Source organism: Eriocheir sinensis, chromosome 47 (genome assembly GCF_024679095.1).
Source record: "Eriocheir sinensis breed Jianghai 21 chromosome 47, ASM2467909v1, whole genome shotgun sequence".
Lineage (NCBI taxonomy): Eukaryota > Metazoa > Arthropoda > Malacostraca > Decapoda > Varunidae > Eriocheir > Eriocheir sinensis.
The window spans coordinates 7988135-8014022 of NC_066555.1; the positions used below are offsets into that span (position 1 = coordinate 7988135).

The 25888-nt window shown below is 46.5% G+C and overlaps 3 protein-coding genes and 1 long non-coding RNA gene across 5 annotated transcripts in view; 2 read left to right on the forward strand and 2 right to left on the reverse strand.

The window, feature by feature from the left end:
- LOC126981357 (GPI ethanolamine phosphate transferase 1-like) overlaps window positions 1-1802 on the forward strand; it is a 31559-nt gene extending 29757 nt beyond the window's left edge. Inside the window, exon 16 of one of the 2 annotated variants that reach the window (XM_050832381.1) lies at window positions 589-1802. In XM_050832381.1, coding sequence (XP_050688338.1) covers window positions 589-855 — 267 coding nt within the window. In that variant the 3' untranslated portion in view covers window positions 856-1802. The remainder of the gene's footprint in view (window positions 1-588) is intronic. The other variant, XM_050832380.1, reaches the window with a different exon arrangement.
- A 288-nt stretch (window positions 1803-2090) lies between these two features.
- On the reverse strand, window positions 2091-13690 carry LOC126981358 (uncharacterized). Its single transcript, XM_050832382.1, has 4 exons — window positions 7011-13690; window positions 6125-6245; window positions 5022-5188; window positions 2091-2708 (listed from the first exon to the last, which is right to left on the reverse strand). Exon 1 carries the CDS (start codon window positions 13017-13019, stop codon window positions 11448-11450), a length of 1572 nt encoding a protein of 523 aa, XP_050688339.1. The 5' UTR covers window positions 13020-13690; the 3' UTR covers window positions 2091-2708; window positions 5022-5188; window positions 6125-6245; window positions 7011-11447.
- A 586-nt stretch (window positions 13691-14276) lies between these two features.
- Window positions 14277-19325, forward strand: LOC126981360 (uncharacterized). Its single transcript, XR_007733907.1, has 2 exons — window positions 14277-15671; window positions 15745-19325. It is a non-coding gene; the product is annotated as an uncharacterized LOC126981360 (long non-coding RNA).
- Window positions 15434-25888, reverse strand: part of LOC126981359 (uncharacterized) — a 55893-nt gene continuing 45438 nt past the window's right edge. Inside the window, exons 11-17 of the mRNA XM_050832383.1 lie at window positions 24118-24321; window positions 23294-23520; window positions 22861-23023; window positions 22003-22178; window positions 21639-21750; window positions 20042-20268; window positions 15434-19740 (exon numbers count right to left, since the gene is read on the reverse strand). Coding sequence (XP_050688340.1) covers window positions 19536-19740; window positions 20042-20268; window positions 21639-21750; window positions 22003-22178; window positions 22861-23023; window positions 23294-23520; window positions 24118-24321 — 1314 coding nt within the window. The 3' untranslated portion in view covers window positions 15434-19535. The remainder of the gene's footprint in view (window positions 19741-20041; window positions 20269-21638; window positions 21751-22002; window positions 22179-22860; window positions 23024-23293; window positions 23521-24117; window positions 24322-25888) is intronic.

Genomic DNA, 25888 nt, shown 5'->3' on the forward strand with positions numbered 1-25888 from the left:
TACCCAGCCACTTGGCACCTCAAAGGAAGAGGAACTCCACACATACACATATATTATTTCTTTCTCATTATTTTTGTTATTTTCTGTTAGAATTGATTGTTACTGTCAAGTACAAATGCGCGTAAGAAACACTTGCGTCATTACACTATAATAACATTGAAAGTCAAATAAGACACCGTATCATATACGGAGTCTCTAGCTAGAGTCAGAACAGAATACAGGATCACTCAGCACCAAATAAAACTAAATGTAATAAAGATGCCAACATAGGCGTCACCGTATAGAATGGGTTAAAGGGATGCATGCATGGCGCCGATTGTAAGTAGATATGACCAGTACGCGTCAAAGCAGCGCGAAAGTCGGGATGGTAAGAATTTAGGGCTAACCGCGAAACTCGTGGATCGCAAAACTCGGATAGCGCGAAACTCGAGAGGGTACTGTATTTTGTGAATAAATTTTGTAACATTTTTTTGTATAACAAATATAGTGTGCATGACATATTGAAGTACAAATCTTATCCTTGTTTAATTTTCTTCAACTTTACAACTTAACTCAGGCAAAAACATTTAATCTCAATTTTCCCGACAGGTACCAACTCGAGCGTTGTTCTACGTGTTCCTTGTGATGTCTGACTTCATGGCGCTTCACTTCTTCTTCCTCATCAGAACAGATGGATCGTGGCTAGATATTGGAACCTCACTCAGCCACTATGTTATCTCCATGGCAACTACCCTTTTCCTTATCCTCCTATATTTTCTTGCCAAGTTTCTAACTACTTTCCAAATTGGAAAGTCACCTGAAGAAAAGGAATGTGTGCTGCCAAGAGTGTCAGTTGGCAGACCTCATAGAGACTAGTCACTGTTTCAGGAACAATGTGATTTTATTTAATCTGTTAGACGTCAAATTAATATGTTTCATATAATCAGTGTACTGTTTGGTTTTTGGCTTTTAGTTTCTCTTGGTCATGTATTTATAAATTTCTCTTACAGCAATGTCTTAAGTTGTAACAAATATAATTAAAAACTCTATGTAGATATTGCTCATTATAAAGGATAGGAGGAGAAGCCGAAAATGAGGGTTCAATTAGGTATGGGAGATGTCATGATACTCTCCTCTTAGAAGCATTCAAGTTATAGGAAGGAGGAAATACAGAAGAAGGCTGCTCCAGTGTTTACATGTGAAAGGGATCAAAGAATGAATCAAGAAGGGCATGCACTGGGAAGAGGCATTGCCTAGCCCACCCTAGGATACCAGCCCCAGGGGTCTGGTCTTGTTTTTTACTGTTATTTCCTCTTGATTATTTATTTATATAATTTTTTACACCAAACTTATCAAGTCAAAACAAATATAGATAAAACAGCTCACTATGCATTGCTACTGTAAATAGGATAGGAAGAGAAGCCCAAGAGGAGGGTCAACTTTGGTCTGTGAGTTATCAATAATGTTCTCTCAGCTGTGCTCAGTGAGTGTCCTGCCCCTAGATTGTAGTTCATATGTTCAGTCCCTTATGTCTGCTCCCTTGACTAGACTAATTCAAGGCCTTTATATATTTTTGTTAGCACTTGTCCCCTATCATTGTATCTTTTTCATTTCCCGGTGCTACCTCCATATGTATCCTTAGTTGTCTAATGTACTGCGTGGGGGGTGGGATGGCATGCTCCTCCCTTCTCCTTTGTTGTTTACTTGCAACAATAAACTATCTCTCTCTCTTCGTTCCTTCTCCATCTCTTCTTCCTTCTTTCCTTCCTCTTCTCTCTCTCTTCCCATAGTTAGTAGGTTCCAATTACCATCATTATTATTACCTTACCTTGCCTTGCCTTGCCTTAACGTCTCCTCTCTCTGGTCATCTCTTTCTGTCATCTCATAGTTAGTTAGTAGGTTAGTTACGACACTATTACTAGTATTATTATTACCTTGCCTTGCCTTAACGTCTCCTCTCTCTCTCTCTCTCTCTCCCCCTCCCCCTTCTGATGCCTCTCTCTCTCTTTTATCAGTATATTTGTTGTTCTTTCTTCAATTATTTATTTTCCTTCTCTCATCTCTCCTTCCAATACCTCCTCTCTCTCTCTCATAGGAATATAACACACACATTACAAATCAACTTTTTAATTAATAGAAAATACACACACATACACAGAGTAACATTGATAAGGCTATGTGGGCACTATGTTGGCTAGGGGGGGTCCTTCATGTGTCTGAGGGGGTATGTGTCTGGGGGGTTGTCAACATACTGTGGGGGGTACATCTGTGGGGTCTTGTGATCTGTGAAGTGAGAGAGAGAGAGAGAGAGAGAGAGAGAGAGAGAGAGAGAGAGAGAGTGTGTGTGTGTGTGTGTGTGTGTGTGTGTGTGTGTGTTTCGCCCGTGACCCCGTAGCGACCGGTCGACCTGCTTCCTCTCGCCACGCCCCGCATCAGGTGACACCCAAGTCTCTTTCTCTCTATGATCTAACATATATAGTTATTCAAATGTTGTATAATATGTATATAATGTAATATGCACTAATAAAAATGAAAAATATAAAAAGTGTTTGTCATATGTGCCTGTGTGTGTGTTCTCTTCTTCTTCCTCCTCCTCCTCTTGGTCTTCTTTCACTCTTCCTCTTCCCATTGTTCTTCTTCTTCCATTCCTCCTCCTCCTCCTCTTCTGATCTTCCTGTTGCCTTTATCATCATCCTCTTCTTCTTCTTGGTCCCAGCATCAACACACACCTGAGGAGAATAACTTTATTAATGGAGAGAGAGAGAGAGAGAGAGAGAGAGAGAGAGAGAGAGAGAGAGAGAGAGAGAGAGAGAGAGAGAGAGAGAGAGAGAGAGAGAGACCAAATGAGGAAGAGGAAGAAGATGCAATAACAGGAGGAGGAGAAACTATGCTAAAGAAGAGAAATATGAGAGAAAGAGGAAGAAGGAAAAGAAAATGTAATGATCAGAGGAAGAGAAAGAATAGGAAGAGGTGGAGAGAAGGAAGGAAGGAAAGGAGAGAAGCAAATGGAGGGAGGAAGGAGGTAAGTGGAGGAAAAGGGAGAAGAAATTACAAGTAGAAGGGAGGGGGAGAGAGAGAGAGAATGCTGAAGAAGTTATGGAAGGAAGAGATAGATAGAGAGAGAGGGAGAGAACTTATAATATTACATAGAAAACACACACACACACACACAATTTGCCTGCCTGCCTATATATTGACAATGTATTATAGTGGTCTGGTGCCGGGCAAGTCCACAACACCACGGGCTGCCTGGCCTGGTAAGACCCACTGCTGTTATGCACTACACTACCAAGGTACAGCAGACCTTGGATATAATGGGCTAATTGGGGGGAAAGTTTTGTTTAGTGGGCGTAACATCTGTGGTCATATGCCGGAGAGAGACAGAAGGGGAAGGAATTATAGGAGAAAGGAACAGATCCCAGGAGATGGGACACAACCCCCGATTAATACCTGGTACCCATTCACTGCTGGGTGGACAGGGGCGTAGGGTATCGGAAAAGCCGCCCAAAATTTTCCACTCCGGGAATTGAACCTGGGCTCTCTCAGTTGTGAAATTGGGGGGAACTTAGTTCGTTATTAGCAGCAGAAATTTAAAGATACAGTCAGTTTATAAGTTTAATTTGCTGGGGAGATTTTGCCGGCATGACAAAACACTCATAAACCAAAACAAACTTCCCCTCCATTGAAATTACTTTGAACCCATTAATGCATCCCATATCCCAACAAAACTATTACCAGAAATCATTATAGATGTTATTTTATATGAGTTAAAAGTAATTTTACTAACAAATATCAATGATAAATGACATAAAACACGAACCAAAGTGTTACGGTTGTTAAGGAGACTCCCTCAACAAGTTATTACACTGGAGGTGCAGGCTTCACACTGGAGTTGGGCAGCCACAGTTTCCCTATTCTTGAGGCACCAACGTGACGCTAACCTGACGTATCGTCCGAGATGGAGGGTGAACGGGGGTCAGTCACGTCCAGGAGGGCATGCAAGGCTCGCACCCTGTTCCTTTGCCAGCATAGTATCCGCCGTTCTTGTTTCCTTCTTTGCAGCACCATCCTTTTTAACCATCTTTCCCGGGGACATTGTTACAGAACAAACAACGCACACTGTACTCATGAAAACACAAAGATCGCACACCAGACCACAAATGTAATCAGACACGAACGTACTGGTGCTATCTCAAAGAGTGTACAACGTGGACTGAGACTAGGCTTGCTACCCTTTCCTTAATTAAACAACAGAATGCCATTTGTTTCGTATTTGGCTGTCTGAATGGTCAAGCAAATAAAACTCAGTATTTTAAAACTGTAGTGAGCACATTTTTTGGTGAACCACAAAACAAGTCCATAAAACTGTTTGTCAAGGGTCGTCCTGAAATATGTGTTCAGTACGCGTCGTAATGTCCCCCACCTCCCTTCACCAGCAGCGGCAGTCAGTCACAGCAGGCCAGAGAAATTTTAGAGTTGCCAGCCGTTCCTTAAAATATGGATTGGATGGGATGTTGCATTCCTTATTTTTCTTAGCTCAAGGTGGCAGCCCTAACTGAGGCTCTCTTCTCATTGTTTTCCGCTGTGAGCACTCTCGTCTTGCGGCGAAAAAAGGGAACCCACGCTCACGCCTTCCACCTGTACAGAGACACGCCAGTCCTCGTAGACAGACCGACTTGCTGGCCAAGCTGACGTAAGCCAATAGGCGGTCTGTGGTCCCCCCTGGGAGGGATGTACGTGCTTGACCCTAGCGGCTTCCATATAGCCCGTGTCCCCACCCCAAACAGCCCTAAATCAGCCCCAATTACAGACCACTCTCTCTCTCAGCCGAGACAGCAACCGTACACCCCTATCCCTTTTCTAAACAGTCTTTCAGCCCCCCCAAAACAGCCCCAAACACTCATTTCTTGAACCCATAACACCCTGTCAGCTCCCTCACTTCCCTCACCACTATTCCCAGCCCCTTTCCTTCCCCTTAACCTCTCTCTCAGCCCCAGTCACCCACCACTCTCTCTCTCTCTCTCTGTGCCAAGACTACTCACTATAGTGTCCGCCGTGTCAGGTCACTGCATCCCAGGTCATAAGGAAGATCACCCCATACACCAAGGCAATGTTCCTCAGGCCAGGCTTGCTCAGGGAACTCTTGGTCTTGGTCTTGCCCGCCACCGCCACCAGGGAGGGCCAGAGGTGTTGCGTTCTCTCGCTCCACCTGGAAAGATGACCAAGCGCATGAGGTTTAAAGAGAGAGAGAGAGAGAGAGAGAGAGAGAGAGAGAGAGAGAGAGAGAGAGAGAGAGAGAGAGATACAGCAAGGTCTATCATTTGGTATATACAGCCAGTCTGAGAGGAAGGGTCAACATAACACAACCTTACTCACCTACATACCTATGACAAAATTCATTCTTACACAAACGTTCTGGGAAAATTCATAAGTGGGCAACAAATGACTGTCCAGGGAGGGGGGGATTCAAACCCTGGTCTGTAGATTCATAGGCAGGCACGCTAACCACTGCACCACGGAGCCAGAAGAATTAGCCACACTATAGCAGGTCAAATAATTCTTAGTGTGTGTGTGCCCTGGTAAGATTCATATGTGCAGCCCTGGTAGTGAGTAAGTATATGGACATTGGTGAGTAAGTTTATAGCCCCAAGTAAGTATATGGACATTGGTGAGTAAGTTTATAGCCCCAAGTAAGTATATGGACATTGGTGAGTAAGTTTATAGCCCCAAGTGAGTAAGGATGATAGGTATGGATGGTTGTTAATACAATAAAGTGTTTATTTTCTACACGCAGATGTTTCTTATGCCTATAGATAAATTTTGTTTAATATTAGTAGCCTTATGTTAGTGGTAGAATGATCCCACCCCCATGGCTGAACCATCACCACAGGGTGGGATGGTTCGGCCACTTTAGAAACCTCTGCTTGATCACTTATTTCTCAAAGTCAAAAAGGCTTACAGCTTTCATATCCCCACACAAATGAGCCAAAGGATGACGCTACATTTTCGCATCAAGCAATTAAAGCTAACTTTGAAGGTTGATTTTTCTGCGAATTTTTTGTAAAAAGTGACCGAACTATCACCGCTCTCCCCTATAGCAATACTTGCTACTATTACTACAACTACTACTACTATTAATACTCACATCAGCTTCATGTGGAGGTCAGCGATTCTATTTTCCAAGGCCACGGTCTGGGTCTTGACGAAGCGAAACTCCAATCCATAACCTGGCAAGTGTCTCCGAGGGTCATAGTCGCCCAATTCAGCTGTTAGAGAGAGAGAGAGAGAGAGAGAGAGAGAGAGAGAGAGAGAGAGAGAGAGAGAGAGAGAGAGAGAGAGAGAGAGAGAGGTCATTTAAGGTCACTGTGGCAATACAAGTAATTTTCTGGGGATAGTTTAAGATGTAAAATGGTCATTAGGGTGTTTGCAAGGGTCATAGTCAGCTGTCAGGGGGAGAGAGGATCATTAGGGGTCATACACAGCAAGGGGGGGTGAGTTACTAGGCTCACCATGCTATAATCCACCTGGCTGCCCTATTCTCAATAATCTGCTACACAGGTACACTATATTACACATAGGCCAGTTTGATAGGCCTATGATAATTACAAGGGCTATTTAACAGCCTAGAATAACTTACTAGAACTATCATTACTTAAGTCTGTCAGGCTGTTAGTCGGTGAGGGCTTGTGTGTGCCAGGGGGTGTGTTACTACACTCACCCTAATAAAAGCCAGTGGTATGTGTGGTATGTTAGGTTATGGTCTGCTCCATAATGCCCCTAAATAAACACCCTTATTACAACTATCATTACTTAAGTCTGTCAAGCTGTTAGTCAGTGAGGGCTCGTGCATGCCAGGGGGATGCGTTACTTGGCTCACCCTATTAAAAGCCACTGGTATATTTGTTAGTCTGCTCCATGATGCCCCTAAAAAAAAAAAAAAAAATAAATAAAAAAAAAAAAAAATAAATAAAAAAAAAAAATTGCCCCTGTTGGCACTTGACAGCAACAGAAAGTAATATATAAATACTCACAGAAGATTCCCTGGAAGAGGCCTTAAGTGGCCTGTGGCTCCAGTTCAGCAGCCTGAACACTGTGTGGGCTGCGCGTGGTGACTATTTGTGCTCCATATGAAAATTTTTGTTCTTGATTTTTCCAAAATTTATCGAGTTTTGCCTCAAAACTCTCTACTGAGTCAGCGTTCACTACCCACTCTGGCAAACTGTTCCAGGTATTAACCACCCGGTTGGGGAATGAAAACTTCCGAACATTCAGCCTAGCTCTTGGTTTAAAGATTTTCTTAGAGTTTCCCCGTGTGGTGCTATCTTCCCTTAAATCAAAAAGTCCCTCTGTACAATCTATATCATATTTCCTGGTTACAATTTTAAAAGTTTCAATTTGGTCTCCCCGGGATCTTCTATATGCCAGTGTGGGCAACTCAAGCTGTCTCAGTCTCTCTCCATATGGCAGGTCTTTCAGGCAAGGCACCAGCTTCGTTGCTCTTCGCTGCATGTTCTCCACAGCCTCAACATCCTTCACCAGGTGTGGACTCCATACCTGGTTGGCATATTCTAAATGGGGTCTTACCAATGCAGTGTAGAGTGTCTTGAATACTGCAGGGTCAAGGTGAATAAAAGTTCTTCTTATCAGCCCCACAATCTTATTCGCCTTGTTAATTTTTTCGGCCAGGTGGTCTGAGAACATGAGCTTGTTATCAATGACCACACCTATGTCCTTTTCTACCCTGGTCTTATTGATTTTACTGTACATATTATAAACTTTGTCCTCAATTTCTGATTGCCCAATCCTCATGTGTTTACTTTTGTCTGGGTGAAAATTCATGAGCCAATTTTCTGTCCATCCTCTGAGCTCATCTAGGTCCTCTTGCAGCTTGTCACAATCTTCCCTTTCCTTTATCTTTCTAAAAATCTTAGTGTTGTCTGCATACAGGAACACTTGGCTGTCATGTTTGACTGAATCCGGCAGGTCATTTATAAACATTACAAATAGCAAAGAACCCAGCACCGAGCCCTGTGGCACTCCACTTGTCACGTCCTTCCATGCTGATGCCTCGCCATTGACCAGGACCCTCTGCTTCCGACCAGTCAAAAAACTATGAATCCATCTGAGCACCTTGCCTTCCACTCTATAGCTGGAGACTTTCTTCATTAATCTCTTATGTGGGACTCTGTCAAAGGCCTTCATGAAATCCAGGTAAACCACATCCACAGCCAGCCCCTCGTCAAGAGCCTCAGTCCATGCGTCAAGCACTTTGATAAGTTGCAGCACCGTCGATCTGCCCGAGATGAAGCCAAATTGCTTATTACTAAAGAGATTGTTCATTTTCATGTGTGCAATAATTTCCTCTCTCAAAAGTGACTCCATCATCTTGCAGAATATACTAGTAAGGCTGACCGGCCTATAGTTGCCTGGATCACATTTATTCCCCTTTTTAAAAATGGCTGTGATGTGAGCTACCCTCCAGTCTTCTGGTACCACACCATCCTGCAATGAACTGCTGTATAGTATCCTCAAAGGCTCCAGCAGTGTCTCCTTCAATTCCTTTATGATCCTAGGGTGTATCCCGTCAGGTCCAGGTGACTTGTTTCTTTTAAGGTTTTCTATTACCTTCCTTATTTTATCCTGTGTTATTTCCACATTATCAAATCTTGGGGCCTCTTTGATGTCAGCTACTGGTAAGTTTCCATCAGGTTCATTAATAAAAACCCCAGCAAACTGTTCAGATAATATATCTGCCTTTTCTTTATCACTTGTTGCTTTTTCAATTTTCTCCTCATCCTTATATAAGTCTCCAATCCGTGATTTGGTTCTTGTCTTGGACATCACATATTTCCAGAAGATTTTGGGGTTCTCTTTAATATTCTTCGCTATTTCTCTTTCTTTGAGTTTCACAGCATTTCTTGTTTGGTGTCTAACCTGATTGTTTATTCTTCTGTACTCCTTCTCAATATCCACTGCCATAGTTGTGTTGTTTTCCTGTCTTTTTTTCTTTAGCATTTCCCATAACCGTTGTTTTCTCTTTATTTTTGACCACAGCTTGTCACTCATTGGCAATGACTCGTTTGTTCTTTTCCTCATCTTTTCTATATCTCCAATATGTTTCTTAGGTACACACTCTTCCACAACCTCCTGCAATTTGTTAATAAATTTCTTCCATTTGTAATCGACGGTTATTTCCTGTGACAAAAACTCTTCCCAATCTATATTGAGACGATTTTTCATAAGTTGATAGTCTGCCTTCTCGTACATGTACACTTGTCTCTTACTTCTGTCCTCTAGTTCGTGTGTGGCTACAGCAAAAGTAATGCAAGCATGGTCACTTTTTCCAAGCGGTGTATCTAACACAATATCATCTACTATTGAGTCATCATTGCTGAATATCAAATCAAGTGTATTGCCTGTGTTGCCTCCTCTTATCCGTGTTACGTCCTCAACATGTTGGGTGAAAAAACAATCACGTACCTTTTCAACAAACAGTGTGCTAAATTCTGTTGCTCCAGTTTCTGTGGTGTAGTTGTTCCATTTGACTTGAGGAAGATTAAAGTCCCCTATTAATACTTTATATTGCACGCTGCTATCACTTACTTCCTTCATCAGCTGGAGCAAACTATTGTTATTGTCCATGTCACTGTTTGGACTTCTATAGACAGACATAATCAATAATTTTGCACCACAGCATACCATTTCAATGCCACAGTATTCATTATAATTGACCTTCAATTCAACTGTATTATATTTCATGCCCCTCTTGATATATATAATTAAGCCCCTCCCTATTTCATTGTGTAAATTTTGTTCAATGATATCATATCCTTCCAGAGAGTATTCAGCAGTAGTTCTGTCATACCTGTAGTGTTTTGGTTTAACTTCTTGGAGGGCTATTACCTGAGGTGTTCTCTCCATTTTCCCCAGTCTGCATTTTAATTCAAGCCTCTTATCTAAACTAAAAATATCTACGTTACTAAACATAATGAGAATATCCTTAATGTCTACTGAACTTAGTGTACTATTGTCCTTTGGTAGTATATTTAGGCCGTGTTTGAGGAGGCTGAGTTCTCGGTCTCCGCTGGATTTTGGTATCCCCTTACTTTCACAATCCTTCTGTGCCATGGTGGCCCAACCACTATATGTTTCCCTTTCCCTGCAGTGTACAGGTTTTTTGCCTCATTCCATAAGGCTGCCTCGTGATCTCTCTCTCTCTTAGTAAGGTCATGGGTAACCCTCACTGATTTATACAAAGGGCTGGCACGCAAGTTTTTGATGTTTTGAATAAAGTTTTCTTAGCTTCAGTGTCTGTTTGTTTCACAAGAAGAGGCTGAGGTTTGGCACTAGATGTTCCCAATCTGAACACACGGGGAACCGTGTTTACTAACACTTCCACGCCACACGCCTGCATCATATCTTTTACATATCTCCGGTCATGGTCAATCTTTTCACTATTCACTGTAGATACAGACTCAGGTACACCATATATGACAATGTTGTTTTCTCTATCCCTCATGTCTCTCACTTCTCTAAGGAATGAGTCACTTAACCCTGGTTCTGTCTTGTCCCTCACACTATTAACTTCCTGGTCACAGACTTTTGTTGTTGGTTTATGGCTTGTAATTGTTTCCTCCATATTAATCACTTTTGCTTCACACACATAATATAATATAAGTATTCAAATGGGTCAAGGGTTACAACAAAGGCAATACAAGTACTGAGAATTAGCCAGCAGGATAGAACACACAGTAGTGGATTTAAATTAGAAAAGTATAGATTTAGGAGGGAAATAGGCAAGCATTGGTTTAGTAATAGGGTGGTGGGGGAATGGAATAGACTCAGCAATCACATAGTTAGTGCAGGGACGATAGCTTGTCTTAAGAGTAAACTGGATAGCTACATGGACGAGGCTGACAGGTGGTAGTGAGGTGTGTTCGAAAGTAGATAAAATAGATTAACCCGGCAGTACTAAACATTAATTCTTGTAACAGAACCACTAAACATGGGTATATTATACCCGACTAGGAGTAAATATGCAAATTTAATAAAGCAATCATGTACACACTAAATTTAAGGCATGTTAATGTTAATGAAACTATAAGTAACTCTTAATGACTATAAATTAGGTATGTAAGGTAAATATGGAAAAAAAAAGTAAAACAGTATAATTTTTCACTTATTTTGAGAAAATATTCACCAAAAAAAAAATAAACCACCAATTTTTCCCAAACTTCGCCAAACCCTTCCAAGGACTTATGGCTATGCTCCCAGTGAGTCTCTATCACACAGAAATATGATTAAACAAAAAACAATGTATATTCCTTGAGGCTAAAAATAAACCACCAATTTTCCCCAAACTTAGGCAAACCCTTCAAAGGACTTATGGCTATGCTCCCAGTGGGTCTGTATCACAGAAATATGATAAAACAAAAAAAAAAGAATATTCCTAGAAGCTTATTTCAGGCTCAGACGCAGTCACAGCAGTAGGGGTAGTAGTGGCTCTGGCAGACAGGTTGACGGCAGCTGTGACACCTGAAGCGTGTTTTCTTGTCAGCCTTCGACTCACACTTCTTGCAACGTACCATGGGCTCCCTCATCTCTGCTGCCGACGGTCCTGCACCTGCAACCATGCCAGAGGGGTTGATGGAGCACACTTGTGTGATGATGGCCTTGACTTTTTTGTGCTGCGTCGGGGCGTTGAGGCATTGCTGAGCATTCGGTTTGATGAGCTGCAAAGCCATTTCGTGCATGTACTGTCTTCGTTTCATTTTCTTGCCTCCTACCCTGTCATTGTTGGCCTTGAAAATAACCCACGAATTTATTACAGCTGCATTGATCATGCCATAGAACATGCACACTGGCCACCTATTAGTTTTCCTGCTGCAACTGTACTGTGCACACATCTGGTCGAACGTGCCTCCTTTTGTTCCATTGTAGAAGTCGATTATTTCAGGCTTCCCATTTTCAATGTTTACTGTTGGCTGTGTGTGCATTGTGGATAACAGCAAGACATTCTTCTTATTTCTTTTTTGTGCGGATGGGATGTGTGACACAAGTGTCATGTCCTTGGTGAACATGAATGCTGAGGTTCCATTCCTGCGGCTGTTCTTATCCTTCATGACCTCAGGGATTTCTGATTTATTAGCTCTCAGTGTCCCCACCAAGGTCATCCCACAGTTATGAAGCATATCCAGCGAGAGGGGCACAGACGTGAACCAATTATCTGTGGTGACGTTGCGGTTCGTGTTGTGGTAGGGGCGTGTCAGGTCTCTGGTAAAGATGTGGCCGAGTTGCAGCCCATCTCTTGGTTGACCGCCGCGTCTCCCCAGGTAGGGAATACCTTTCAACAGGTATTTACTCTTCACATCATTGGCCATGACGATTTTTATGCCGTATTTGGCTGGTTTGTTAGGGATATACATTCTAAATGGGCAGTTACCCCTAAAAGCCAGCAACTGCTCATCAACAGTCAGGTGCTCGTGGGGTGTATAATGTTTTTCACATGCAGCCATGAACATGTCCCACACACTCCTGATTGGGGCTAAGTTGTCATCAACCCGCCTCTCCTCCCGTGTGGCCATGTCATCAAACCGCAGGCAGTAAATCAGGAAGGAAAAACGTCCCTCAGACATTGCTGCCCTGTAGAAAGGAGCCCCTGCCACAGGGCACCACAACTCCTTAGTGTTCAGGTGATTATCTTTTATGTACCCGCTAAATACAAGGACACCTAGAAGGGCACATATCTCTGCTGCTGTTGTGGGCCGCACAGTAGCTGTCTTGTTCTTGTACTTCCTGGCTACTTGATCAATTTTTACGTTGGTCCACTCCACTACTGTATTCACAATCTCATTAGTAATAAACAATCGAAAACACTGTTCTGGGGTGGTGGCCTGAGCAGCTGCTTGTGTGGGACCGGGCCTAAAAGGTCCCACAATATTTCGTAATGCTGTGCGACTTGCTCCTGCGACCTGAGGTCTTGTGTGCCACACATAGCCCGACCTACTTTTTACTGTTGCCTCGTTGAAGGTAACAAGCATGTCCTCATCATCATCTTGACGTTGGCGGCGGCGGCCTGGTCTCCGGCGGGTAGCAGGAGCAGCAGCAGCAGCAGGAGCAGCAGCAGCAGCAGCAGGAGCAGGAGCAACAGCAGCAGCAGGATCAACAGAAGCAGCAGGGGTTATAGGAGCAGGGTCGTCAGGGTCGTCAGAGTCAGCAGTAGAGGTGGCAGGGTCAGCAGCAGAGGTGGCAGGGTCAGCAGTAGAGGTGGCAGGGTCAGCAGTAGAGGTGGCAGGGTCAGCAGCAGAGGTGGCAGGGTCAGCAGCAGAGGTGGCAGGGTCAGCAGTAGAGGTGGCAGGGTCAGCAGTAGAGGTGGCGGGGTCAGCAGTAGAGGTGGTAGGGTCAGCAGCATGGGTGGCGTGGGATGCAGAGGAGCAGGTTGAAGGGGGATGCCTATACCTCTTTGCCCGTCTACTTAGCGGCCTTTTCTGCTTGCGTTTGCGTGTAACTGTTGTAACATATTCCTCAGAGTCACTGGATTCTGAATCTTTTTCAAGTTCAGTAAGGTCAGCAACATATTCTGTATCATCATCACTGTCATACAACAACTCCGGTTCTATTTCATCTAGTTCATTTTCACTTTCATCAGAACCAAACAGAATATCATGGATATCGTCCTGACTACAAGAGTGTTGCCTTCCTTCCGTATTTATTCCCTCCCCTCCCACTGCTATACAACGACTGACTCACTGTCAGACTCAGTGACTCTGCTTGTCATGACGTCATTAAGTAGGGGTGGGCAGGTACCGGTACCAGTACCGGTACTAGCCTAAACGGTACGGTACCGGTACCAGTTGCTCGGATTTATTTATTGGATTTATTGATAATTCTTCATGTCCGATTTTTTTTTAGGTTGCTACTAAATATTGTTATTGTTATTAGACTATGATCGAGTACATCCATAATAACTATACATGCTATTTTTTTTCGAAAAAATAAATATTCACTTCATTCAGAGAGAGAGAGACAGAGAGAGAGAGTTTTCTTTACAGGAAATTTATTTGGGAATTTCATCAGAAGTCATAGATAAAAATAATTCTCCTTCGGGTACCGGTACCGGTACCGGTACTAACGGTACCTGAGTTTTCGGTGCCGGTACTACCGGTACTCAAATTAACGGTACTTGCCCATCCCTATCATTACTGAGCTTAAGCTCAGTAACGGTGCCGCGTCGTCGTTCATGAAGTCTCGTATCTATCGTTTATTTGACACTTAACGATAGTCTGGATACATCGGGAAGTAATTGTTTTAACTATAATGATAAATGAATGATGTTGTATGCGTCCAGGAGGTCAGAAAATGGTAAACACGGGAGGGTAAATATGGCGACGTGGTAGTTTATTGGGGGTAATGTTACCAGTGGGGTTCCTCGCGGTTCAGTTTTAGGCCCGCTTTTATTCATTATCTACATCAATGACATAGACAATGGGATAACTTGTGACATAGGTAAATTTGCAGATGACACCAAAATAGGACGCACTATTAGGACAGGAGGATGCTAGAGCACTGCAGGAGGATCTCAACAAACTGTCAGCTTGGTCAGAGAAATGGCAGATGAATTTTAACATCACCAAGTGTAGCGTACTTAGTGTAGGAACACGCAACCCATTACACGGGTATAGTTTAGACTCCACAGCGATAGGCAGGTCTGAGTGTGGAAGGGATTTGGGCCTGTTCCCAGGGTGAGGCAGGTCACTATAAGCCCCCTGCCCCCCCTGCTCTAGGGTGAGGCAGGACACAAGGTCCCCTGCCCCCCAAGCCCTGCTCCCAGGGTGAGGCAGGACACTAATGGCCGGATTGTTAAACCCTTCCTCGCCCAAGCACACATATTTGACAAGGCTTTCATAGGAGTTGTGGGCCTTTCCAGAGGTAATTTAATAACCCTAATGGTAGTTTGACCCTTCTTCTGTACCATGAACCTATAAAAACACTCATTAGAACCCGACTGATCTCCGCTTTGGCCTTTGGATATTGTTGATGTGAGAGGCAGGGTCGTCTAAGAATACCAACCTCAGCCCCCTGCCACTCCTGCCCCAGGGTGAGGCAGGACACAAGGTCCCCCCCTGCTGAAATGCCTGCATTTTTCTCTTTACAACACTCCCACACGACCACCACGTGTAACGAAACACACGAGAAATTAATCCAGACAAGGAAAGGTTTGCCGGCGCCGGGGATCGAACCCGCGACCAGCGTAACGGGTGAGCCACTCCTTTACCAGTCGGCCAAAGAGGTACCCCCCTGGCTAAGTGGGTTATGGGAGGCTCGCCCATCAGGCAAGTCGTGTCACTACACTGCCCCTGTGTCTACCACCCAAGCCCTGCCCCCCAGGGTGAGGCAGGACACAAGGTCCCCCCCTCTGCCCCAGGGTTAGGCTGCCACAGAGTGAAACAAAGACTTGTTAAAATTAGCATACAGCTTTTAATATTTATACATTATACAAATTATTTTAAATGCTTTCAACATTGTGAAACACAGCTATACAATGTCAATGTATATTACATCAGAATATCTGTACACTGCATCAAAATTAAATTATAATACTCCATACTTAACAGTTTCCAAACAGAAAATGCTGCATAGCTACCAGTGCTGAAGCCAACACCAACCAAACCCTAAGTGCTGCTGTACAGGAGGTGCTCAGCAGGACTGTGCTGCACACACCACCCAGGCCAGGCACAGGCCAAGCCATAAATGCTTTCTTTACAGGTGCTCAGCAGGACTGTGCTGCACACACCACCCAGGCCAGGCACAGGCCAAGCCATAAATGCTTTCTTTACAGGTGTTCAGCAGGACTGTGCCATCCCAGGCACATGCCAAATCCTAAATGCTGTACAGGTGTTCAGCAGGATTGTGCTGCCCCAGCCACAAGCCAAACCCTAAATACTGTACAGGAAGTGTTCAGCAGGACTGTGCCACACACACCACCCCAGCCACACACAAAACCAGACAAACTTCCAAGACAGACTTTACATATATATATATATATATATATATATATATATATATATATATATATATATATATATATATATATATATATATATATATATATATATATGCTAGGCATCACTATGTTAAGCGAGTTCCCATGAAAGCATAGGCTTCTTTCTGATGCTGTTCAGTCTCCTGCAAATCTCTGGACCAGTGTCCTCTTTCTCTTCTGTCAGGCTGTGCAGGCAGTGGCAGGGTGGCTGGCAGGCTGCACACAGCCACAGTGTCAGCCAGGCCAGCATGCAGCACACTGTGTGGCAGCCACTGAGTCCTGCACAAAGCACTGTGGGAGGGTGGGACAAACCCTTGACACAGTTCCCTGCTGAGGGGCGCCATGGGCTGAGGAGCGCCAGGGTGCTGAGGGGCACCAGGGTGGGTGCTGCCCGTGTTCAGGCCACTTGGGGGGGTGGTGTGCAGCAGCCTGAACAGAGCACCGCACCACCAGGCTGTGCTGACCACCACAGCAGCAGCAGGGCAGCAGCCAGGGGTGGCCTCAGCCCGCCGCCTGGATGGTCTTCGTTGTGGCAAGGCTCTGGGTAAGGCAGCACAGCTTTTGCACGGCTGTGGCAAAACCCTGAGGCAATAAGGCAGCACAGCTGACTCTGCACGGCTGAAACTTGGAAGGTCACCTCCCCGAGTTCCTGAGTCTGCTGCAACGCTGCTCCAGACAAAGCCAGGGCCGCCTGGCCAGCCATGCAGCCTCAGCATTGTCCAGCCCTGACGAAGCCCTGCTGTCAGCCACGGCCACACAGCCGGCCTTCCTTGGTGTGTGTCCTGCGCCGGCCACACGCTGTGGTGTCCTGCACCGGCCACACGCTGCCTGTGGCTCAGGTTCTCTGTGTGGGGAGCTGAGGGCCAACATGCCAACAGGTGCAGCCACAACACAGTGCAGGTATTGCTGTGATACACATAATCTTGCCCCACACACCGTTATAAAGACAAGTACAAGCTAAATGATAAAATAACAACTCTATATATAGTTGGGTGTCAACGAATGTCTCGCAAAAAACTGCTCCTCTGTGACACCACAACCAAGCTGGCCACGACCACACCCTGATGGCCGCCACCCTGGCCACGCCAGGCAGCAGCTTGCGGCCCGGCCCACCGCAGACCCCCCACAGCCCAGACACCTCACAGCACCCACACCCTCACCGGGCCACAGGGGCTGCCGAGGAGGCGTCCACCGCACAGCTGCCTCCCCTCAGGATGACAACTAAGAGTGAATGTCCTCCAGAGATTCTTGGCAGCTCCACAGCCAGCCAGCATCCTGGTGTCTGTCTGTCTGTCTGTCTGTCTGTGGCCTTGGCAGCAGGAGTAGCAGAAGCAGCTCCCAGCAGATGTCCCTCACCCCTCACCAACACCCCTCTCCCCTCACAGACTCACCACTCCAAGGCTACTCATCCCTCAAGGGCAACTCCAACCAGGCAGGAAATGTACAGCAGGAGTGAGTTCTGCAGGCACACACACACACACACACACACACACACACACACACACACACACACACACACACACACACACACCGGCACTATGGCTAAGGAATGAATGAGTGGTGAGGAGGTGTGGGGGGAGGGGGGAAGGGGGATCTGCTTATAGTCTCAGGGTGTGGCCAGGGCTCCGGGGGGGTGAGGGGGGTGCCAAGTGGTGTAGCTGGCACTGTTTGACCAGCCTGGCACACAGAGAGCAGTGTAAAGGCCTCGACACATTACGACGCGTCCAGAGTAACTAAGCGATATATGAAAATACATTTATGCAACAGACAGACAGTTGTTGTTGTTGTTGTTCTTGGCCTCTCCATCATTTTCCTGGCTAGAAAATACATGTGAAAGCTCAAGTCCCTCTGAAGATGATGTGTGTGTGTGTGTGTGAGTGAATGAGACAGTAACATGCTGCGGTGAACACGGCATAAAAAAATATCCTCTCAATGGGTCTCCTTAAGTCTCCTACAAAGCTATGGTAGTGAGTGTGTGTGCCGTAACAAATGCAAACGGAGAAGCTTTGATTTGTTTCTCATTTGTCTGAGTTGGCACATGAGAGGTAAGGGAAAGGTTCTGTACACATTGAGGACTAGATAACAGGGTGGCAAGGCAGGACCTCGCTAGCATGCTACGCCTTAACCCTTCCCCGGGAGGAGGGGCGTCTCCTTCCCAGCGTCAGCCCACTCCACAAGGCCCGACACCCACTGGCCTGTCTGTGGCACATGGGCCGTGGCTGGGCCAGTGTCAGCCTTCATGTCTGTGGCACGGCTGGTGGTGGGCAGCAGGTGTGTTTTCAAGCACAAGTTAGTGAGTGTTTGAGGTGGAGCAACACTGGAGGGTGAGGTGTTGCAGTCACCACCTCAGCCTGGCCAAGGGAGGGCAGTGGATACCTCACCCTCTGTTCCATAATGTCAGTGTTCCCCTGCCGTGGCTGTGTCTGCTGCTGCGTGGGCCACAGACAGGTGGACACCAGCCACATGGTTTCTTTCTCACAGACCAATCAGCAGGCTTTGGTTCAGCCCCAACACAGCAGTTCTCCTCCTGGAAGGGTCCGTCCACAGGTCCGCTACAGATACTGACGTTCTGAATATCAGAAGTCGCCTGCACGGGCCGCTGCCGGGTGTGGCGTCCTCTGGCCCGGGCAGGGAGGGAGGGAGGAGGAAGGGAGGAAGGCGGTTCCTTAGGCTTCTACAGTAAATGCAACTTGGCCCAATGTTGAACTTTGCAAATCTTTGGAATGTTGTCTCTAAATTAACTACATTAACAGTAACGTCCTAATGGAGAGGAATAAAAGCAAATATTTAGATACCCTTAATATCATCCTTAAGTAGACTTCTGGAACACTCGGCTTTAGAGTATAAAAATAAAAACAAAGACACGTAATGGAGTATACAGGCGGACTCTGTGCAGGGCGGGGCGGGGCGGGGACGCGGCAGAGAAGCGCAGGCGGGACTCAGCGGCCCCGACACACTAGGCAACACAGATAAGACAAAACTGCTCGGGCTATGAGTGAGGCAAGAATGCAAGGGTGGGCGCTGGGTGATGGAGGGCAACACCACCACCACACAGGGGGGGGGGCTGGCAGACACACCCACAAACAATGAACACAGAACAAAGAGATACTTGGGAAAACAATATTAATCTGCTTTTTGGTATTTACTCAGCGATGTGCGTGTTGGCTTGTGCTGTGTGTGTGTGTGTGTGTGTGTGTGTGTGTGTGTTTACCTAGTTGTAGTATACAGGACCTGAGGGTGTGTGTATGTGTATGAGTGTAAGTGTGTGTGTGTGTGTGTGTGTGTGTGTGTGTGTGTGTGTGTGTGTGTCTGTTCATAGCAACACAAGACGCACCAGGCAGGGCTGCGCAAAACAAAGCACCAATGAATCGTGGCAACACCAACTCCACCACCACCACCACCACCACCACAACACCTCCTCAGGAACACACCAACACAAAGAACGATTCCCCTTGTGTCCAATTGCATGTCCCCCAGTGCTGCGTCGCCCCTCCTCCTCCTCCTCCTCCCTCCCTCAGACCACACCCTCCATGAAGGCCGTGTCCAGGTTCTGTATGAGGGTGCGGATGAAGGCCATCTCCTTGCGGGTGTTCTCGTAGATGATGCGCGGGTCGTCGCTGGTGCACCGCAGGCAGTTTGGGGCCATGACCATCGCGAGGTTGCTGGCGTCCATCTTGGTGGCTGCCACGATCTCCGGTTGGGCAAAGTACTGGAGGAACCTGGAGGGGGAGAGAAATAGACAAATAGAGATGGATAGATAGATAGATAGACGTAATTGACTGGTCTTTCGGCCACCTCTTCGGATTCTTTACAGGAGCAGCGAGTAGCGGGCTTTTTTTTTTTAGTTTCCTTTTTTTTTGTGCCCTTGTGCTGTCTCCTTTGCTGTATAAAAAAAATAAAAAAAATAAAAACATATGCTCTCTCTCTCTCTTCTTCCCCCCCCATTGCTAGTTATCTCCCTCCCAGTGCTAGCTATCTCCCTTCAACTACTAGCTATCTGTTCTGCGGCGCCCCACTCACCTGATGAGGTAGGCAAGGACGAGCCTGTTGATCTCAGGCAGGCTGTTGACCAGCTCCACGGCCTGCAGGGGGTCATCGTGGGCGTTGATGGCAGCCTGGTACAGCGAGTCAGGGATCAGAGGCTCGTACAGCTCCCGGTACCACAGCTTGAGCAGCGCCGCGCACACGTGGGCCTCGCCGCACTCACCCACCTCCCACTGGTCCACCACCTGCTTCAGCTGGTGCACCTGGCAATGGAGGGACAGATGGTGATGACCGGGGAACCTTGTCCGGCCTTATAAATGGGTGTTTGTTTTTCTTGATTATTTCTCTTTTGGTACCAAGCGTGTATTAGATCAGTGATGTTGTATGGAGCAGAACATGATGGGCTCTGACTAGAACATTGATGGAGGTATTGAGAACAAGTGATCGCAGAATGCTGAGGGATATGGCAGGGATCAGGGGGCAAGGCAGGGTGTTCAGTACAGATGTAGCTAACAGATGTGGAGTAGAGGACCTGGAAACAGTGCTCAGAAGGGAAAGACTCTGATGGTTTGGACATGTAAAGAGAGCAGGGGAGGATACAGTGCTGGGAATTTTGGAGAGATTGGAGGTAGAAGGAAGGTGACCAGTTGGTAGACCTAGGAAAACGTGGAGAAGGTGTATACAGGAAGACTTGGCACTGATGGGATTGGATGAACATCGAGCAGAAGACAGAGTAGAATGGAGGAGAGCCATAAAGCGTCCAACCGCTCAGGAAGTGAAAACGGACGATAATCAAAATGATGATGATGATGATTTCTCTTTTGAAATTCAGCAGAACATAACGAGTCTGCAAGAGGTTGGTAGGCCTATACAAGGCAGCTCCTGTGAACTTAACCCCAGTTAACATCACTGTCCATGAGTTTTTATAATCTTTACTTTAATATGTTGGCACTCACCACATGACTGCCAAGCCTGTTCCACTCATCCATCACTCAGTTGGTAAACCAGTTCTTGCCAATGTCTTTGTTGAATCTGAATCTAACCAGTTTAAATCCATTACTACGTGTCCTACCCGGTTCTCTTACCTTCAGCACCTTATTAACATCACCATTCATCCATTTATAAACCTGGATCAAGTCTCCTCACACCCTTCACCTTGGTAGAGGCAAAGGGTGCAAGGGGACTGCTTCTCCATCCACTTTTTTGTCATTAAGATATTATGTTCCCTTTTACTTTTCTTGGGTGTCCCCTCATCTCTGACTTTATTTACCATTTTCAGTAATACATCTTTATTATCTGATTCCTCTAAGTCATTCATAAGTGTGTGTGTGTGTGTGTGTGTGTGTGTTTACCTAGTTGTATTTACCTAGTTGTAGTTTTACAGGGCCTGGGCTTTACGCTCATGTGGTCCCGTCTCCGTATCTGCATTTATCCAACTTTTCTTCAAAGCTTTGCACACTCCTCGCCAATACTACATCCTCACTTAGTCTGTTCCAAACCTCTATATTTCTTTGTGGGAAGCTATATTTCTTTATGTCTCTCAAGCATCTTCCCTTCCTCAATTTTTTACAATGTTCTCTTGTGTGTGTGTGTGTGTGTGTGTGTGTGTGTGTGTGTGTGTGTGTGTCCTCACCTCCTCAAAGTCCGCCGGCACCCTGAAGATGCCCTCGGTGTTGGTGCCCTGCAGTCTGAGCACCTCCTCGGAGAGCGTGGTCTGCACCCAGGGCAGGCGGCGGTGCGGGTACCTGCCGGCAACACAGCCTCAGACACACACTCACTGCGCCGCACACACCAACAAGTGGACTCAACAAATACAGACCCTCCCAAAAAGGATGCAGGACAGAGCTACATATAATAGTATCCACAAATACTGTAAAAAACGACAATGATAATAAAACCTAAATAAATTATAAATAAAACCGTCTCAGTCTAGCAAAGTTCTTCTTCCAAAGCGTCCGTAACAACAGTGCCGAGAGCCGTGCCAAGTGCCGCCTCACCTGTCCCGCTGGAGTGCCATCACCTCCTCAATAGTGCCGCCAAACATGGACGCCCTGAAGATGTGAAGGCGGGCCAGGTCAATCTCCTCCAGGGTGGGTTTCTTGAGCCGCTGACGCTTGCCGTTGACGGTGGTCCGCTCCAACCGCTTCATGCACACACCAGCGTAGTGAGCAACCTGCCGGGAGGGGGGGGGAATGGACAGGGGTGAGAGGAGGAGGAGGAGGAGGGGTTTGAGGGAGAAGGAATGAGAATGAAAGGAAGGAGTGAGAAGGACAAGAAATTAATGGAAGTACAGGGAGGAAGAAGAAGAGGAGGAGGAGGAGGAGTGTGAGGGAGGAGAAGGAAAGATAATGGAAGAACAGGGCAGGAGGAGGAGAGGAAGAATATAGAGAAAGACAAGTATTAACAGTGTAAGGGGAGCGATGGTTCCTTCCTGAGGGTGCTGAGAACGAGGGAGAGCCAAGAAGGGAGGGAGGGAGAGAGGGTGGGAGGGAGGGAAAGAAAGGTAAAAGTACTGAGAATGAGGAAGAACCAGAGAGAAGGAAGGGAGAGAGGGAGAGGTAAGGGTGTTAAGAATGAGGAAGAAAAAGGGAGGAAGGGAGAGATAAGGGAGAGGTAAGGGTGTTAAGAATGAGGGAGAACTAGAAACAAGGTAGGTAGGGAGGGAAGGAGTAAGGGAGAGGTAAGAAGAACCAAGAAGGAAGGGAGAGAAAAGGGAGAGGTAAGAGTGTTAAGAATAAGGGAGAACAAGAGAAGGGAGTGAAGGGAGGGAGTCAAGGAAGAAAGGGGAAAAAGGGAGGGACAGAGGGAGAGAGAAAGAAGAGAGGGAGGGAGGGAGAGAGCGAGCGTCCACCCACCTGGATGTGTATTGGCCACTTGGAAACATCAGGAAACATGGAGCAGAAGGCCGGGTCACAGTGGCGGGAGATGTAGCCGGCCAGGTAGGGGTTGAACTTGTCCGAGGGGGGGAAGAAGGCGAGGCAGATGGCCAGCAGCTCCCACCCCCGGCGCAAGCTGTCCCTGCGGAGATGGTGGGTTAGGTCAGGTCAAGGGTCGTATTTTTAAACATTTTGTCTCCCAAGTTCACATATTTCATAAGGTTTTCGTAGGAGTTGTGGGCATTTCCAGTAGTTTTGTTACCCTGATGGTAGTTTGACCCTTCCTCTGTACATACAGCCCCATCTTGTCCCATCCTGTCCCACCCCACTCCATCTTGTCCTATCCAGTCCTGTCACACCCTGTCCTATCCCGTCCCCCTGTCCTATCTTGTCCCGTCCTGTCCCATCCCACCTCTTGTGGTTCTCCGTGGTCTGTCGGCATATCTGCACAAACAGCTCATCCCGCAGGCCCTCGGTGTTGAAGCAGGTGCTGACCAGGTCCAGCCCCACCGAGTTGAGGGTCATCCCGGGCTTGGGCTTGCGGTCACTCATGTAGATCTGCACCAGCCGGAAGAGGTCACACGCCTGGTTCTTGAGGGACTTGTCCAACGTGGCCAACATGGGCTTGCGGATCAGGTCCTGGACATGGGGAGAGAGGGAAGTAGATAGGTAAGCAGATATGTCGATAGAGTGACATGGAGGTAGTTTACTGATAAAAAAATGTTAATATAATGCAAACTATATGGGTGAGCCTTCCCAGCCCTTGTATGGAGTCCGGTTTGTAAGTCTTCTTATTGCCGTCATCATTTCCCTCACCACTCCCATCTGCCTCAGCACATCCTACTCCTCTTGTTCTTCTGCCTTCCACCATCCCAGTCAACACCACAGCCTCCATCTCATTCCTCCTCATCACATGTCCGAGAAATCTCACTTGTCTTCTTCTTGTCATCATTTCCCTCACCACTCCCATCTACCTCAGCACATCTCATCCATTGGTATAAAAAGAGACAAATACATCCCTATCACTGTTGTCAGAGTACAGTACTCAGAGCCGCGTATTTACTGGTTTCTGGCCCATAACTGTTGCCGAGAAGCACCAATAATTAACCACTTAAACAATAACCATATATGAAGGCAGTTATTTGAGTGATGAAAGCAAATTTTGGGTTGGAAATCGGCAAACATGAGCGGAAGAGTATGACAATCTGGCAACGTTGAATTCCCTCTCCCTCTCACCTTGGTCCAGGATATCATGTCCATCACCGGCACCTTCTTCCTCAGCAGGCCCCGCGTATGTATGTTGAGGTTCTCCTGGGCATACTTCTCCATGTTGTGTCCCTCACCGCCAGGGCCGCCACTTCCAGGGCCGCCGCTGCCGCTGTAACGCTCAAAGTCTGACTCCGAGGGTGGCTTCTTCATGAGGGAGAGTGCCGACAGACCCTGCAAAAAAAAAAAAATAAGTGTTTGGGGTTAAGGAGGAGACGGAGGAAAAAAAGGGAGAAAGAAGAGGAAGTTTGGGGTGAAGAGTGAGAGATAAGGGAGGAAAAAAGGGAGAAAGAAGGGTTTGGGGTGAACAGGGAGAGACAAGGGAGAGAAAAAAAGGGAGAAAGAAGGGTTTGGGGTGAACAGGGAGAGACAAGGGAGGAAAAAAAGGGAGAAAGAAGGGTTTGGGGTGAACAGGGAGAGACAAGGGAGAAAAAAAAAGGGAGAAAGAAGGGTTTGGGGTGAACAGGGAGACAGAGAGGAAAAAAAGGGAGAAAGAAGGGTTTGGGGTGAACAGGGAGAGACAAGGGAGAAAAAAAAAGGGAGAAAGAAGAGGAATATTGGGGTGAACAGGGAGAGACAGGGAGGAAAAAAAGGGAGAAAGAAGGGTTTGGGGTGAACAGGGAGACAAGGGAGGAAAAAAAGGGAAAGAGGAAGTTTGGGGTGAACAGGGAGAGACAAGGGAGGAAAAAAAGGGAGAAAGAAAAGTTTGGGGTGAACAGGGAGAGACAAGGGAGAAAAAAAGGGAGAAAGAAGGGTTTGGGGTGAACAGGGAGACAAGGGAGGAAAAATAGGGAGAAAGAAAAGTTTGGGGTGAACAGGGAGAGACAAGGGAGAAAGAAGGGTTTGGGGTGAACAGGGAGACAAGGGAGGAAAAAAAGGGGGAAAGAAGGGTTTGGGGTGAACAGGGAGAGACAAGGGAGGAAAAAAAGGGAGAAAGAAGGGTTTGGGGTGAACAGGGAGACAAGGGAGGAAAAAAAGGAGAAAGAAGGGTTTGGGGTGAACAGGGAGACAAGGGAGGAAAAAAAGGGAGAAAGAAGGGTTTGGGGTGAACAGGGAGACAAGGGAGGAAAAAAAGGGAGAAAGAAGGGTTTGGGGTGAACAGGGAGACAAGGGAGGAAAACAAGGGAGAAAGAAGGGTTTGGGGTGAACAGGGAGAGACAGGGAGGAAAAAAAGGGAGAAAGAAGGGTTTGGGGTGAACAGGGAGACAAGGGAGGAAAAAAAGGGAGAAAGAAAAGTTTGGGGTGAACAGGGAGACAAGGGAGGAAAAAAAGGGAGAAAGAAGGGTTTGGGGTGAACAGGGAGACAAGGGAGGAAAAAAAGGGAGAAAGAAGGGTTTGGGGTGAACAGGGAGAGACAAGGGAGGAAAAAAAGGGAGAAAGAAGGGTTTGGGGTGAACAGGGAGACAAGGGAGGAAAAAAAGGGAGAAAGAAGGGTTTGGGGTGAACAGGGAGAGACAAGGGAGGAAAAAAAGGGAGAAAGAAGGGTTTGGGGTGAACAGAGAGAGACAGGGAGGAGAAAAAGGGAGAAAGAGGGGTTTGGGGTGTACAGGGAGAGACAGGAAGGAAAAAGGGAGAAAGTAGTGTTTGGGGTGAACAGTTAGACAAGGGAGGAAAAAAAAGGAGAAAGAAGGGTTTGGGGTGAAGAGTGAGAGACAAGGGAGAGAAAAAAAGGGAGAAAGAAGGGTTTGGGGTGAACAGGGAGAGACAAGGGAGGAAAAAAGGGAGAAAGAAGGGTTTGGGG

What these genes read in the sequence shown, in the direction of transcription:
- LOC126981358 (XM_050832382.1), bottom strand. Translation starts at nt 13,019, where the DNA reads ATGCTTGTTACCTTCAACGAGGCAACAGTAAAAAGTAGGTCGGGCTAT.